This window comes from Benincasa hispida, chromosome 8, assembly GCF_027475165.1.
Source record: "Benincasa hispida cultivar pf3 chromosome 8, pf3_genome.v1.1, whole genome shotgun sequence".
Taxonomy (NCBI): Eukaryota; Viridiplantae; Streptophyta; class Magnoliopsida; order Cucurbitales; family Cucurbitaceae; genus Benincasa; species Benincasa hispida.
In genome coordinates, this window is record NC_143485.1 from 33,956,994 (window position 1) to 33,970,859 (window position 13,866).

Here is a 13,866-nt window from a genome sequence, read left to right on the forward strand (position 1 = left end):
TGATAAATGGTTTTTACGATTTGTTCTTTCACCTTGAAGTTTCAGCTACAAAAAATGCATCAAATTATGATATACACTAAGGAGAGGAAATTTAATCTTAATGAATAAAAAAATATTTATTAACAACTTTGATAAAGAGTAAAAAATGGTGTCCATCAAAGGTGTTTGTTTCCCGTTTAACAATCCCCTTCTACCACAATTTTCATCAACTCATGTTTATGAACAAATCATCACAAAAGAGTTGGTAGGCTATAGATAACTCAATTAATAAATAGCAGTTTATCAATATTTTATTGCTAGAAGAAAAAACTATTTCATTGAAGAGATATAATGATAAAGCTTTTCCATATGGATAAAAACAAATTGAATCCTGTTAAAGACAAAGCAAAAAAAAACCCACCCATAATCGAAACATTCAACAAATACATCATGATCAATTCAAAACTCCAATAAATGTAAATGAAATATCAGATCCAAATCCCAACAACAACCGCACGTTCCCTTCCAAACTAAAATCACAACAACGATCTAAAACCAAAAGCTCACTACGGTCTGAACAAAGCTCATCGGAGGAACCTCCCTCCAACATGGATCAAAACAGTAAGGCGTCGACTAGAAGATTTAATTAAATGGATTAATCAAGATTTATTAAAAGTACTTCACCAAAACACTAAAAAAGACATCAAAAACACAAAATGAGAGATCAACATGACTTGGGACGGTAGAAGATGTATGGAAGAGGTTAACGAGTGGTAGCACCAGAGGTCGATGACCGACATGACTAAACTAGGGTGAGTCTGGATGTGCGATGTTTGAATGACGTGATGACGCTAAAAAGAGAGAGAGAGAGAGTCGTGTGACAGTGTGAATGACCGACTGAGAGACGTTCGACGTGACCGACGTGAGAGTCTGACGGAGGCACGATTGATCGGAGGCACAACTGGTAAAGGCACAGTTGATCGGAGGTGCAACCGCGTGAGAAGCTGTGTGAACCTTGGTTGCACACGTATCTGGGGTAAAACACTTTCCCAATTTTTCCTTTCTTTTTCTATATATAATAATGAAGTCCGAAAAGAAACTCTATCTTGACGCTCATTAAGTGTCAAGTAAATTAGGAAATTTCTTGAAGTTTTAAAATTGTCAAGTTACTTGATAACGTGAAAAAATCCAAAATCTTTTGTCAATCTCCGCTTTTTTTAATCATTTTCTTGACCTTTTTCTTTAAAATTACATATTATTTGATGTCTTTTCATAAAAATGTCAAGTAGTTAAAATTGCAAATGTCAAAATATGTGTTTTTTTCTAACAGTGAAGGTAAGAACTTTTCCATTAAATGGGGGCCAAAAATTTCTTACTTGTGATACAATTAGTCAATATGTGCACATGATTAATTCGGGTATTCCCTTCAAAAGGTTTCTAGTTGCATTGAATTGATAAAAGTTTGAATAATAACACTGACTATTGTGTCTAATTTACTTGAGATAATTATTTGCCTTGTAGCCATTCGATTAGTCAAGTCAATTGTTTGGTGTTGTTCAAAAATGGGTTCATATAAAAAAAACATAAATATTTAATATTCTCCTACTCATTTCGATATTTTTTAATAAAATATTTAATTTTGTGTCAGTCTTTACTCGTTAATTTTTAAAATTCACGAATATATAGAAACACGGAAAGTCGATAGAATTGATTAGTTTTTTATTAAAAAAAATGTTAAAAAAGAACATAATAGACCTATAAAATTAAAAGCTTAAAGATATTTGACTTTTTCAAAGTTTAAAAAAGATCACTAAACATAAAATTTAAAATTTAGGCCTATAAAATCTTGATAAGGTTGAGAATACTGTTAAAAACAAACATAAAAGTTTAGAACTTATAATTTAACAAAAATTAATAATAATTATTATTATAAAGTAAACATATTAGTTTAAATTCTAGATTTATTAACCTACAATTATAGTAGGAGAGATCTTGTGTTCAAACCTCAATCCAATATTGATGGTTCACTTAGATTGAGTCTTGTTTTAAATCTCTAAGTATATAAACAACCCTATCAATGTTTGGGGGTGTCTAAGTTAGGACTTGTTGAAAATTTTAGTTTGGTTACTACTCTATTTTTTATTTTTGGTTTTTGAAAATTAAATCTATATTCTCTCTTTTCTTTTTTCTTTTTTTTTTTTTTTTTTACTATAGTTTGCATCTTTCTTAAGTATAAGAATTGAATTCTTAACTAAAATCTAAAAACAAAAATAAACTTTTAAAAACTACTTTTTTTAGTTTTCAAATTTTGACTTGATTTTTAAAAACATAAGTTAAAGATAGATGTGGAATGGGTGTTTGTGAGCTTAATTAATTTTCAAAAACTAAAAACCAATAAACTAAATGGTTATCGAAGGGAAGTCTAAAAAAATATGGTTTTTAAAAGAACTTGTTTTGTTTTTTAGATTTTACTTAGAATTCATATATTTCCTTCACAAAGTTCAAATCATGGTAGTGTAAGAAAATAAAGTACAAATTTCAAAACTCACGTGATTATTAAAGATAACTTTTTGATTTGTCATTCTCGTAAATTATGTTCAATTTCTTAATCATAGTTTTTATTTTCATCTTTTAAGTTTTTTTAGAACTTGATGTTAAAAACACTCCTAAAATGTAAGTAAAATAAATTATAAAACAAAGAAACCCATAGGTAAAAATAATATTTGTAGTTTTAATTTTTAAAAAAAAAAAATTAAATGATTATCAAACATATCTAAATAAACCTTACATTTTTTATAATTTTATTCTGTTTAATTATACATCTAAAAGTAGGTTATACAAAATTACATCACCATCACCCAAATTTGGTGCTAAGAGAGTGTGTGTGAGTTAAGATGAAGGTTGGGTCAACAACCCACACTCACACCCTTAAATTATGGGGGTTATTTATTTATTTATTTATTTTTTTACATTTTTACTTTTTATTTTAGGAAATAATTTCAAATGGTAAAACTGTTGAAAATATTTACAAGATATAGTAAATTTTTCGAATTATCAATGATAGACGCATCAGTGTCTATCCATGTCTATTTTTTATTTTATTTTTTTAAAACAAAAAGAGAAGGTGGAATTTAAAGAGAAATGGTAAAGCAAATTGTATGCTTTTTTTTCACATCTTTCTTGAGTAGAATTGTCAGTCTTTTTTAAGTACTAAATGCAATGGCAGTCCAAATGAGCAATAACAATAAATATAAAGTTCCAACTTCCAACCATTTGTGTACTGTTAGATTGAAATAGTAAATTCAAAAGTTTGGGTTGGAATTATATAAACAAATGTGATCCATTGAAATTTTACTATGCAACTATTTGTAAATAAGTTATTTTAGGAAGCAAATAAATATTGAAATATGTTTGAAGAGAAAATAATATTTATAAATGAACTAAATTATAATAATATGAATAATATTAAGATGTAAAGAAAAATAAAACTTGCCTTATATTAATTGTGTGATATTCTCCCTACATTTCTTCCATTTTCTTCAACTCCCATACAAATAATTGCAAATTACTATGCCTTTCTTAAACATAAATGTAATTGGAATATCACACTTAAATTTTTAAAATAGTATGTTTTAAATATTTTATATATCTTCTTTGAACTTAAAATCAACATTGAGCGATTCACTATTATTTACTTATTCTTCAATAAATTTGCTCTAGTATATCATTTCGAATTTTATATCAAATTAGGATTATATTTCCATAATCATAATCATCATTCTAACTAAGACTGATGTGATCTGCTAATTAAAAATGCATTATATTTTTTCCCCAAATGATATTTGATCTTTAATCAATCATAAATGCGTAAAACATCATTCAAATTTTCAATTTAGTCGGTAAGAACTTTATCACATTTAACTGAAAAGAAACACAATAATTAACCAAAAAAGAACTTTATACTCAATTTCAACTTCAACATGGCTCGACTAATTAAGACATCACTATATATAAGGAGTCCAAGGTTCAAATTTTTACGTTCATTTATAGTTGAAACTTTACTAAAATAAATAAATAGGATATTTGTTCACAATAAGTTTTGGTTGTATGCGAATAAACTGACTTACCAAATTAAAGAGACCGGTCAAAGATAACCTATGCATAGTTTTTTTTTTTTTTTTAAAAGGTATTGTAACTAAAGTGTGAGGTGTGGGAATTGAATCTCTGACCTTGAGATAGATAATATAAGTATTATGTCGAGCTACGCTCATATTGGCAACCTGCAGATAGTTCAACTAGAATGAACTTTCGATCTTACTCTACGTGTTGATAGAAAAATAAATAATAAAATAAAATAAAATAAGTCAAAGATGTTACAGTTGTACATGAATAAACAGACAAGGGAATATTTTAAACTAGAGAAAACAGTAATTAAAAAAATTAAGAGAATATTGGTTGAAAGATATGACATTTGGATGTGAATAAACAGATTTAGACAGAGCTTCTCTCTCTCTAACTTTTATTTTATTTTTTTCTTTCTTTCTATGAAAAATCACAATCTCTCTCCTCCTACTTTTCTCGACTAAAAAATGACAAGGATAAAGGAATCCATTCATTTCAAAGTATGATACATACTGCATACAAAACAAGAGACATATGAGCAAGGCTAGAGAGGGAGAGTAAGAAAATAATCTCATATAATTAAAAGGTTAATTAAACTATAAATTTAGTCTCTAAACGTTCATGTTTGTATCTACTATGACTTTAAACTTTTAATTTAATTTAATAAGTCAATACTTAACTTAAACAATGGTAAATAGATGTGAATTTTTACTTTTATATCTATTAGGGTCCTTAACATATTTTAACATTTTTTTTTAAATTAACAACTAAGTTTTGTGTCCAACAAAACATTAAACTTGGCGTAAAAAAACATTAAACTTTTAATGTTGTGGTTGATTGTTTCGAAAAGTTTAGAAAATTCCAAATACTTCAAATACCTATTTAACACAAAAATGAAAGCTCGGAGACTTGTCAAACTCAAAATCAAAAGCTTATGGATCCCATTAAATTTATTAGATGTGAAATTATAATTAATTCAAAGATTGAATTTCTAGTTTTAAAAAGATTCATAGAACTTTTAGATAGACACAAATCTAAAAGTCGGTAGAAATGAAATTTCTAATTTAAATTGAATCCCTTTTTAATCACAACAAGTGAGGATATGTAAATTTGAACTTTCGATCTAAAAAAAAAAAATAATAATAATAATAATAACAAACATCAGTTATCACTCAACTACATATCATCACTTTGGCAAAATGAGATTCATTTATGACAAACTTATGCTTAAGTTTGCATGACGTTTGCCTTAGCTCAGATACATATTAACAAACCAAAATATATTCTCACCCATAATAGCTATATACATATATATATATATACCTCTAGTTCTTAAACCATCATCTCAAATCCTAGCCCCATACTTCACAATTTCATCAAAAAGAAATTAGCAAAAACTATGTTTCATTCAGGCTCTTCCATTTTCATTCTATTACTTGCCTTTCTTCTCTCACTTTCACTTTCAAGCTCAGCTTCATTGGAGCAAAGTTTTCTACAATGTGTGTCTGTTAGTTCTCAACAATCTGTCCCTCCCTTCTCTGTTTGTGCTCAAAACAATGCTTCATTCTTCCCTCTCCTTCAGGCAACTGCACAAAACCTCAGATACTTGGATCCTTCAGTTCCAAAGCCTGAATTCATCTTCACTCCATTGTATGACACTCATGTCCAAGCAGCTGTAATTTGCTCGAAGAAGCTCCGAATACATCTCCGAGTGCGTAGCGGTGGCCACGACTACGAGGGTCTTTCTTATGCTTCTGAAATCGAAACTCCTTTCATCGTTGTAGACCTAGCGAAACTCCGGTCAGTCGAAGTGAATATCCAAGATAACACTGCATGGGTTCAGGCTGGTGCAACGGTTGGTGAAGTTTACTATAGAATCTCAGAGAAAAGCAATGTCCATGGCTTCCCTGCTGGCCTTTGCACTAGCTTAGGTATTGGTGGCCACATAACAGGCGGTGCATACGGCTCCATGATGAGAAAATATGGCCTTGGTGCTGATAATGTCATCGACGCTCGAATCGTTGATGTTAACGGTAGAATCCTCGATAGATCGGGGATGGGAGAGGACTATTTTTGGGCCATTAGAGGAGGTGCTGGAGGCAGCTTTGGGATTATTCTATGGTGGAAATTGCAGTTGGTTCCTGTTCCAGAAACGGTGACAGTTTTCACTGTTCCAAAGACATTAGAGCAAGGTGCCACTCAAATCCTGTACAAATGGCAGCAAGTTGCTGACAAATTGGATGAAGACTTGTTCATTAGAGTCCTAATACAAGTAACCAATGATAAAGCCACAAAAGAAAGAACTATTACTACTGCTTACAATGCTCTCTTTCTTGGAGATTCCAACAGACTCCTACAAATTATGGGAAAAAGCTTCCCTGAATTGGGTTTGACACCAAAAGATTGTATTGAAACCAGCTGGATAAAATCAGTTCTTTATATAGCTGGAGAAGCACCTAAAACACCTCCTGAAGTTCTTCTACAAGGAAAGCCACAATTCAGGAACTACTTCAAAGCTAAATCAGACTTTGTTCAAGTCCCAATCCCAGAAACTGGACTGGAAGGTCTATGGAAAAGGTTGCTGCAAGAAGACCACCCACTAATGATCTGGAACCCTTATGGAGGAATGATGAGCAAGATCTCAGAGAATGAAATCCCATTCCCACATAGAAAAGGAAACTTGTTCAAAATTCAGTATGTAAACTCATGGCAGGATGGACATAAAGATGAAGAAAAACACATGGAGTGGATTAGAGAACTTTACAATTACATGGCTCCATATGTTTCCAAGTCTCCAAGAGCTGCATATGTAAACTACAGAGATCTTGATTTGGGCATGAACAAGAAGGGCAATACAAGCTTGGCTCAGGCCAGTGAATGGGGCAATAAATATTTCAAGGACAACTTCAATAGGCTTGTGAAGGTAAAGACAAAAGTTGATCCTGGTAACTTTTTCAGGCATGAACAGAGCATTCCTCCTTTGGCAAGCTAAAAAAATCCAATAGAAGTTATAACCATTAACTAATTTTCCATCAACAATAAGCCTCCAGTTATTGCAATTAGCTTCCTTTTTAATGGTATCAGAGCTGTCTAATAATGTAGAAGTGATGTGAGGTTGAGTATTCACTTCCCTAGGAGATTGAACAATGGTTTTTCACTTTTATTTTCATGTCAAACTTAGGGTGAGAGTAAGTGTGTGATTTGACTTACTGTGTTCGTCTTTTTTTCTCTTGTTATGAAATTAGTAATTAAAGAATATAAAAAAATGTAAAAGATTTTCAAATTTCTTTTTCTTAATAAAATTGGTAATTAAAGAACTAAACGTGATTCTCTAACGGTGTGTTAGCTCTCTGTACTTGGTTGTTCGAAGCGCCAACAAACAAATTCAAGACAATCTAACATTTCTCCTTACCTTTCTATTATAGAGCGAGGGATTTTAGAATTTGTTTTTAGTCCAGAAGAAAGCAATGTGGGATGCAACTCTTTAAATTAATAGCAAAACAAGGGGTGATGAGAAACAATTACATCAAAATCTACATAAATTCATCTCAATTTATACTACATCAAGACATGGCATCAATGTGACATGGTCCCAACATTGAATGTATGTTGCAGAGTCAAATTCATAAGTATATCACTTTAATATGCTGATATATGCTGGTGTCCAGTGATAATTTTGGACTTACTTTAGAGTTATTTGGCTCTACACCTAACAACCTCTCTCATTTAAAGATGAATGAGTCATCAAATCTTAACTCTCATACATCAATGAGTCCTATTTGTGCTCATTGGACCAAGTCTCTTTCACCTACACACTACACTAAATTGAACTCTCTTTGCTAGCATCAACAAACGTCTTTCGTTTACTTTTTTTCTGCTCCCTCTTTTTCTTATCGCTCTCGCTCCCTCCTCTCGTTCTTTTTTCTCATTTTTTACGTTGATAATGATAAGTGTTGTGGAGATGGACAATGGGATTTACTTGTCCAATCCCACTCTACCATGGGAAAACAATAGCGTCAAATAGTGATGAATGTTGCTCAACCGCTATAATAGTAAAAATAAAGATATTCGAATATTCATTTACAATTAGTGATTTCTCCCACCTTCTTAGCCTTAGATTTCATTTGTGATTGTTATAGCATTTAAAATAATTACTGGTAATTGTGCTTTTAGAAGAATCAAAGTGTTTGATAAATTTTAATTTTAAATAAAAAAAATTAGATACCGTATTTAGTAAATTAATACTAAATGGATGTAATTTAGTTATATGAATCAAACTAGACTTATTGTTTCAATTATTTTTACATAGATAATTAATTTATAATTTATTTAAAATTGTATGTGATTTAAATTTTAACTAATTATATTTAATACAAATTATTTGATCATTTCTTTTTAAAAAAATGATTGTTACAAAAAAATGAATAAATTAGAATTTGAAAATAGACCTAACAAATTATATTAATTTGAAGTAGTATTATTAAAATATATTTATTTAAAAAGTAAAGAAGTTAGCAGATTAAGAAAGTCAAATCTAAAAGGTAGTATATATTAACATTTACACAATAGTTAACATTGAGAAGTGATTCTAATAGATTATTAAATACTTCAATTTATCAAACAAGGAAGGTAGTTAAGATTTTTCTATAATAGATTTCAAACCCAATCTCAAACGGAGCCTTAATCCTGCCGTTGCATTGTCGAGAATATATATAGAGAGAGAGGTGATGGGAAACAAAGATAGTTAGTGTCAAATCCCCTCCCAGATTACCCTTTTAATCTGGATGAGGATATGACTGTGGTAGTTACTAACCCTACTGCCAGTACCCACCACCAAAAACTTCTAATCTTGAATACCAACTTGTTTAACACATTAGTAGTATACGCATACAGCAAGCCTCCCTTAAGGTTCTACGAAGATTCATAAACACATGCATACAGCCATGACATAACATCTATGAACAAAATATTCACAAATGGCCAAACATTCCAAACAAAGCCCTAGTCCTTTCAAAACATGTGTACATGTACAAGCCATCAACCTAAGTTCTTCTGAATAAGCCGGGCTTTTCAGTGGCAAACAACAACAGGATCAACCTTGAGGAATCTAACCGCTACCTGAAAAGAAAAGCATTTGAAAACGTGAGCTAGAAGTCCAGCGAGTGACTTAATAAAAATATAAATATCATGCTTAAACTGAAAGCTCGAAAACATAATTCTGGAACTAAAATACACCAAGCAAACGTGTACACAAAACCTTTAAAACCACCATTAAACGTCATTATTCCTTAGTTGAGAACAAGCATACACCACTCTAGCTCCCAACATCTATTACCGGCCAAGAGACCCATACTTCGGCCTCCCTTTGCTGGTATATAGCTTAGGAGATCCATACTTCGACCTCTCTTTATCCTTAGTTGAGAGTGAACTACTAGATCTAACCCTCAACGTCAACTTTAGTCGAGGAGAACCCTTTTGTTCAATCCCTCAACATCAACCTTAGTCGGGGAGAACCCTTTTGCCCAATCCCTCAACGTCAACCTTAGTCAGGGAGAACTCTTTTGCTCAATCTCTCGACATCAACTTTAATTGGGGAGAACCCTTTTGCTCAATCCCTCGACGTCGTATTACCAACGTACACGTGGTGTTTTCTATGTACCGTCAACACCTTAGGTACATTTATTCAGATACCTTCCTTACCTTCAGTATCCGACTCACTTAAGCTATCAAGTTCTCGAAGAGCATTAAAAGAATAGTTTTCAAATATAGCATAGAAACTCTTTAGAATACCCTCCCTACCTTCAGTATCCCTTTTCATTATATTTAGAAATACCAACATATGTACTTTGACAACCTTAGGTATTTAAAGCATAGTACATCAGTATCATCATACCTTAGTTACTTACCTAGGATACTTTCTCATTGTCTTTCAGTATCCGTCATATTACTAGTCACAAACATTTAGTTGAACACTAAGGCTTAGTGCTCAAATCATCATACTAGTTCATCATGAAAACAGAGTTACTAAAACATGATGAAAGTATATGGACAAAATAACATATTTAAATCGTGTCAATTTCCATGGAAAACATGCTTTACTTAGCATGAGAAATAGCTTTAACACAGGTTGCTTGGCATTTCATATAAACACTTAGCATGAGAAATAACTTCAAAGAAATCATGGTTTTTAAATCATTAAAACACTAAATCATCACATAGTCACTCACAGCTCATTGACCTCTTAACGGGTTATACGCCTCTCCTAACTCTTCTTGGCCTGAAAGGGCATAATTCCCAGTTAACTACCTAGAATTCTTAGCAAAATACCTCAAATAGTTTATTTACTAATGGAACTTTCATCATCAAAGATAGCTTTACTAGTGATATCCTCCTCATGAGCGAGATCAGCGAGATCCTCATGAGCGAGATCAAGCTTTTCCTGGTAAACTTTCATCCTAGCGATACTAACCTTACCAACGATACTCAGCCCAATTTCTAGGGAGATTTCCCTCTAGAGCGAGATCCTCAGCACAAAATCAGCGAGATTTCCTTCATTAGCGAGATCCTCATCCTCCATATGAGCTGTTTGCTTGTTCTTCCCAAGTAGTTGTCTACTTATGCACAGCTTCTCTGTTACAACTTCAAAAATTCATAACTCAAAATCCAGCCCTCTTTTGAAGAAACTTCCTTCTACAAATATGTTTAGAATTGAGTTATTTCTTATCTTAAAATTTTAGCCAAAAATTCCCTATAGTTTGGCCTAGAACTTCTAATCTTCACCTCGGGCCCTGATTAATTGCGATTCTGCCTCTTCTGCGAATTCCTCACTTTTTGTTCTTCTTCTTCTACAATCTTTCTCCGGCAAAACAACCTCGAAAACTAAATTCTTCTAGCTTTCAAACAGCGTTGATTTCACTAAATTTGCTCATGTAGATTGATGAAACCAAGCTTTCGAAGTTCTCTTTTCCCTTTCAATCTTCCTGCCGCCTCCCGAATTCAAGGATTAACCGCCACGTGCCAAACTAATAAGTGAGTTTCCTTATTTAACATGTTTTTCTTTTTCTTTCTCAACAACACCTATAAATAACATGGATTTTCACTTATTAGATATTTAATATATCATTCCTTTGGCTAAACATGCTTGTTTAGGAAACTTAGAATTTGGGGTTTACACTTAGCTACACAAAAGTTTATTTCTTCTTGCTTCTATCCTCTATCCCTCCTAAAACATGACTTCATTTAACTCATTAGAAGACATCATATTACCTACTCTTACTTAAAGTAATTAGGGTTCGGGTTTTACAGTTAGGAATAGAGAGGATGAGAAGAAAGAAAGAAAGGGAGGAGATGACCTTGTCGATAATTGAAAGAAGAAATGGGGGAGCAAGAACATCGCGCGTACCTACACAAATATTTGTGCGACAATATTAACGATTATCTTGAAGAGTGTTTGATGTGGACCACATGCCTGAGACAACTTGGAACGGCTGACGTCCTCGAAAATGGTTAATTTTAAAATAAAATAAAAATGAATCGCCATCAACCTTTCTTACAATGTGATTGGACACCGAAAAAAAAATAAAAATGGTCGGTCAAAAACTAGAGTTGAGTTCAGAGTCATTTATATATGGGGAATGTGATAGCACCCACAATATCGTTTAAAAACCATGGTCAAAATTAAATCCTAAATTGAAAATTATTTTTTAAAGAAATTCATTTGGAAAAAAAATTAAACTAATATCTTATTTTATCTCTCATTACTCTAATATTTAAAATAATGATCCTATAAAATAAGTTGATAAATTTCATAGGAATAGCCTTTTAATAAAGAATTTTTAAAATTGAGAAAAAATTAGAATTGAGAAAAAATTTCTCACCTCAAAAATGTGAGAAATTATTACAATTTCTCAAAATTTGACATAGGAATAGCCTTTTAATAAATAATTTTTTAAAACATTAATTAAATTCATTTTTTCGGGATCAAATTTCGGACTCCCAAAGATGTGATCTCTCGCTTCAAGAATTCTAGGAAATCAAACTTCCAAATTTTCTAGATTCCATTGTAGGAATTTTGTAGGAGAAAGCGCGGTCCTAAAAAAAAATTGTTAGAAAACCTTTTGAAATAATATATTAATTTTTAAAGGTTCAAAAAACACCCAAAGAATTAATTTCAATGAAAATTTTAGATGACTTTAAAAAAAGTTTTAGAAAAGATTTAAAAACTAAGATAAATTTAGATTAAAAATCAAATAGTATTTAATATAAACATTATATAAGTAAAAACATAACTTAAAAAATATGATAATAAATTAAGTAAACATAAAATAACATATTAAGATTTTAATTTTAAAAAAATTGGAGATCGTTCTTGGACTCTCAAGGAATCGATTTCTAACTCAATAATTTTAGAAAATCAGACTTCCAAATTTTCTAGATTCATTCGCCAGATAATTTTTGAGAAAAACAAGCAACAATTAAGAAGATTGGAATAATACAATTTAAAGCATAACATAAACATGTAAAACGATACCATAATAAATATTTACAAACAAAATGTTAAAATACAACATTTAAAGTAAAATAGATAAAGATCAATACAAAATAAAATGCACAATAACACATAAGAAAATAAAACAAATTTGCCATAATAATTTAGAGGGAACTCAACTAAAATAACATTTGAGTAAATAATAAAAAAATAAAAATAAAAAGAGAGAGAACAGTAACCCACATTGATAGACTGCCATTGATATTAAGAAATCAAAATTAATGCTGGGGGAATCTGCAACCTAAACCCCATACAACACACATATATACACATTTTGGTAGTAATAATAATAATAAATAAATAAATTTGATGTGATGGGTTGGTCCATCACATCACTTTTTTCTGGATTAATTAGATTTGTAGGGTTAATTTTTATTTTGATTAGGTAAAAGGCGTACTTTTCAACTTATTTAGATAAATGAGGTTGATTTTTTGTCCTTATCCAAATGCGTCTCTTGAACGCATTCTGGAATATTTTATTATTTTTTCTGGACTTGAATGCATCTCTTGAAGAGATGCATTTATTAAAAAAACAAAAAAAAAATTAAGAATGTGTCTCTTAAAGAGACGCATTCATAAATAATAATAATAATATTTAAGAATGCGTCTCTTCAAGATGCGCATACAGTTTGGGTAAAAAAAAATATTTTTTGTTTTTATTTTTTTATTCTTTTAACAACCCTAAAATCAATCCTTTCATTACTTATGTTTTTTACGATTAACAATATTCCATTTATTTAATTCTAAATCATTGTTACCTAAAATTAACTATCTCACTAATCTCGTTTTTTATTTTAATAGTAATATTACTAATTTATAACAGTATAAACAATAATGTTAGTTTGAGATTAAGAAATTTCTATGATTGATTTGATATACTCAATATTAATTTTAATAGTATTCAATTAGTTTAATTTCAAATCATTGTTTTTGTTTAAAGTTGTTAGAAACTTATGCAAACTTTTGACTATTGTAAATAATATTCAAGGTTCTTTATTATGTATTGTAGACTGCAAGTGCATTTTCATATTTGAATTTCATTAATAAATTTAATTATATGTACAATTTTCTGTATTAACGTCTAAAAGAAGATCCTCTATTATGCCTAGATCAATCATGTTGAGTCACACAATATCCACGATCGCCACGACCTCTTACACTTGATGGTTGGCTTTCCTCTGTAAAATGTATATCCTCACCATGATGTCGGTATGTCA

At 30.8% G+C, this 13,866-nt stretch overlaps 1 protein-coding gene across 1 annotated transcript; it reads left to right on the plus strand.

Moving 5' to 3' along the window:
- Positions 1-5,404: 5,404 nt before the first annotated feature.
- On the plus strand, positions 5,405-7,423 carry LOC120082698 (monolignol oxidoreductase AtBBE-like 13). The gene has a single exon (XM_039037975.2). The coding sequence runs from the start codon at positions 5,501-5,503 to the stop codon at positions 7,091-7,093; it is 1,593 nt and encodes a 530-aa protein (XP_038893903.1). The 5' UTR covers positions 5,405-5,500; the 3' UTR covers positions 7,094-7,423.
- The last annotated feature ends 6,443 nt before the right edge of the window (positions 7,424-13,866 follow it).

Bases quoted from the DNA above. Each gene is read 5' to 3' on its own strand.
- LOC120082698 (XM_039037975.2), top strand. From the start codon at position 5,501: ATGTTTCATTCAGGCTCTTCCATTTTCATTCTATTACTTGCCTTTCTT.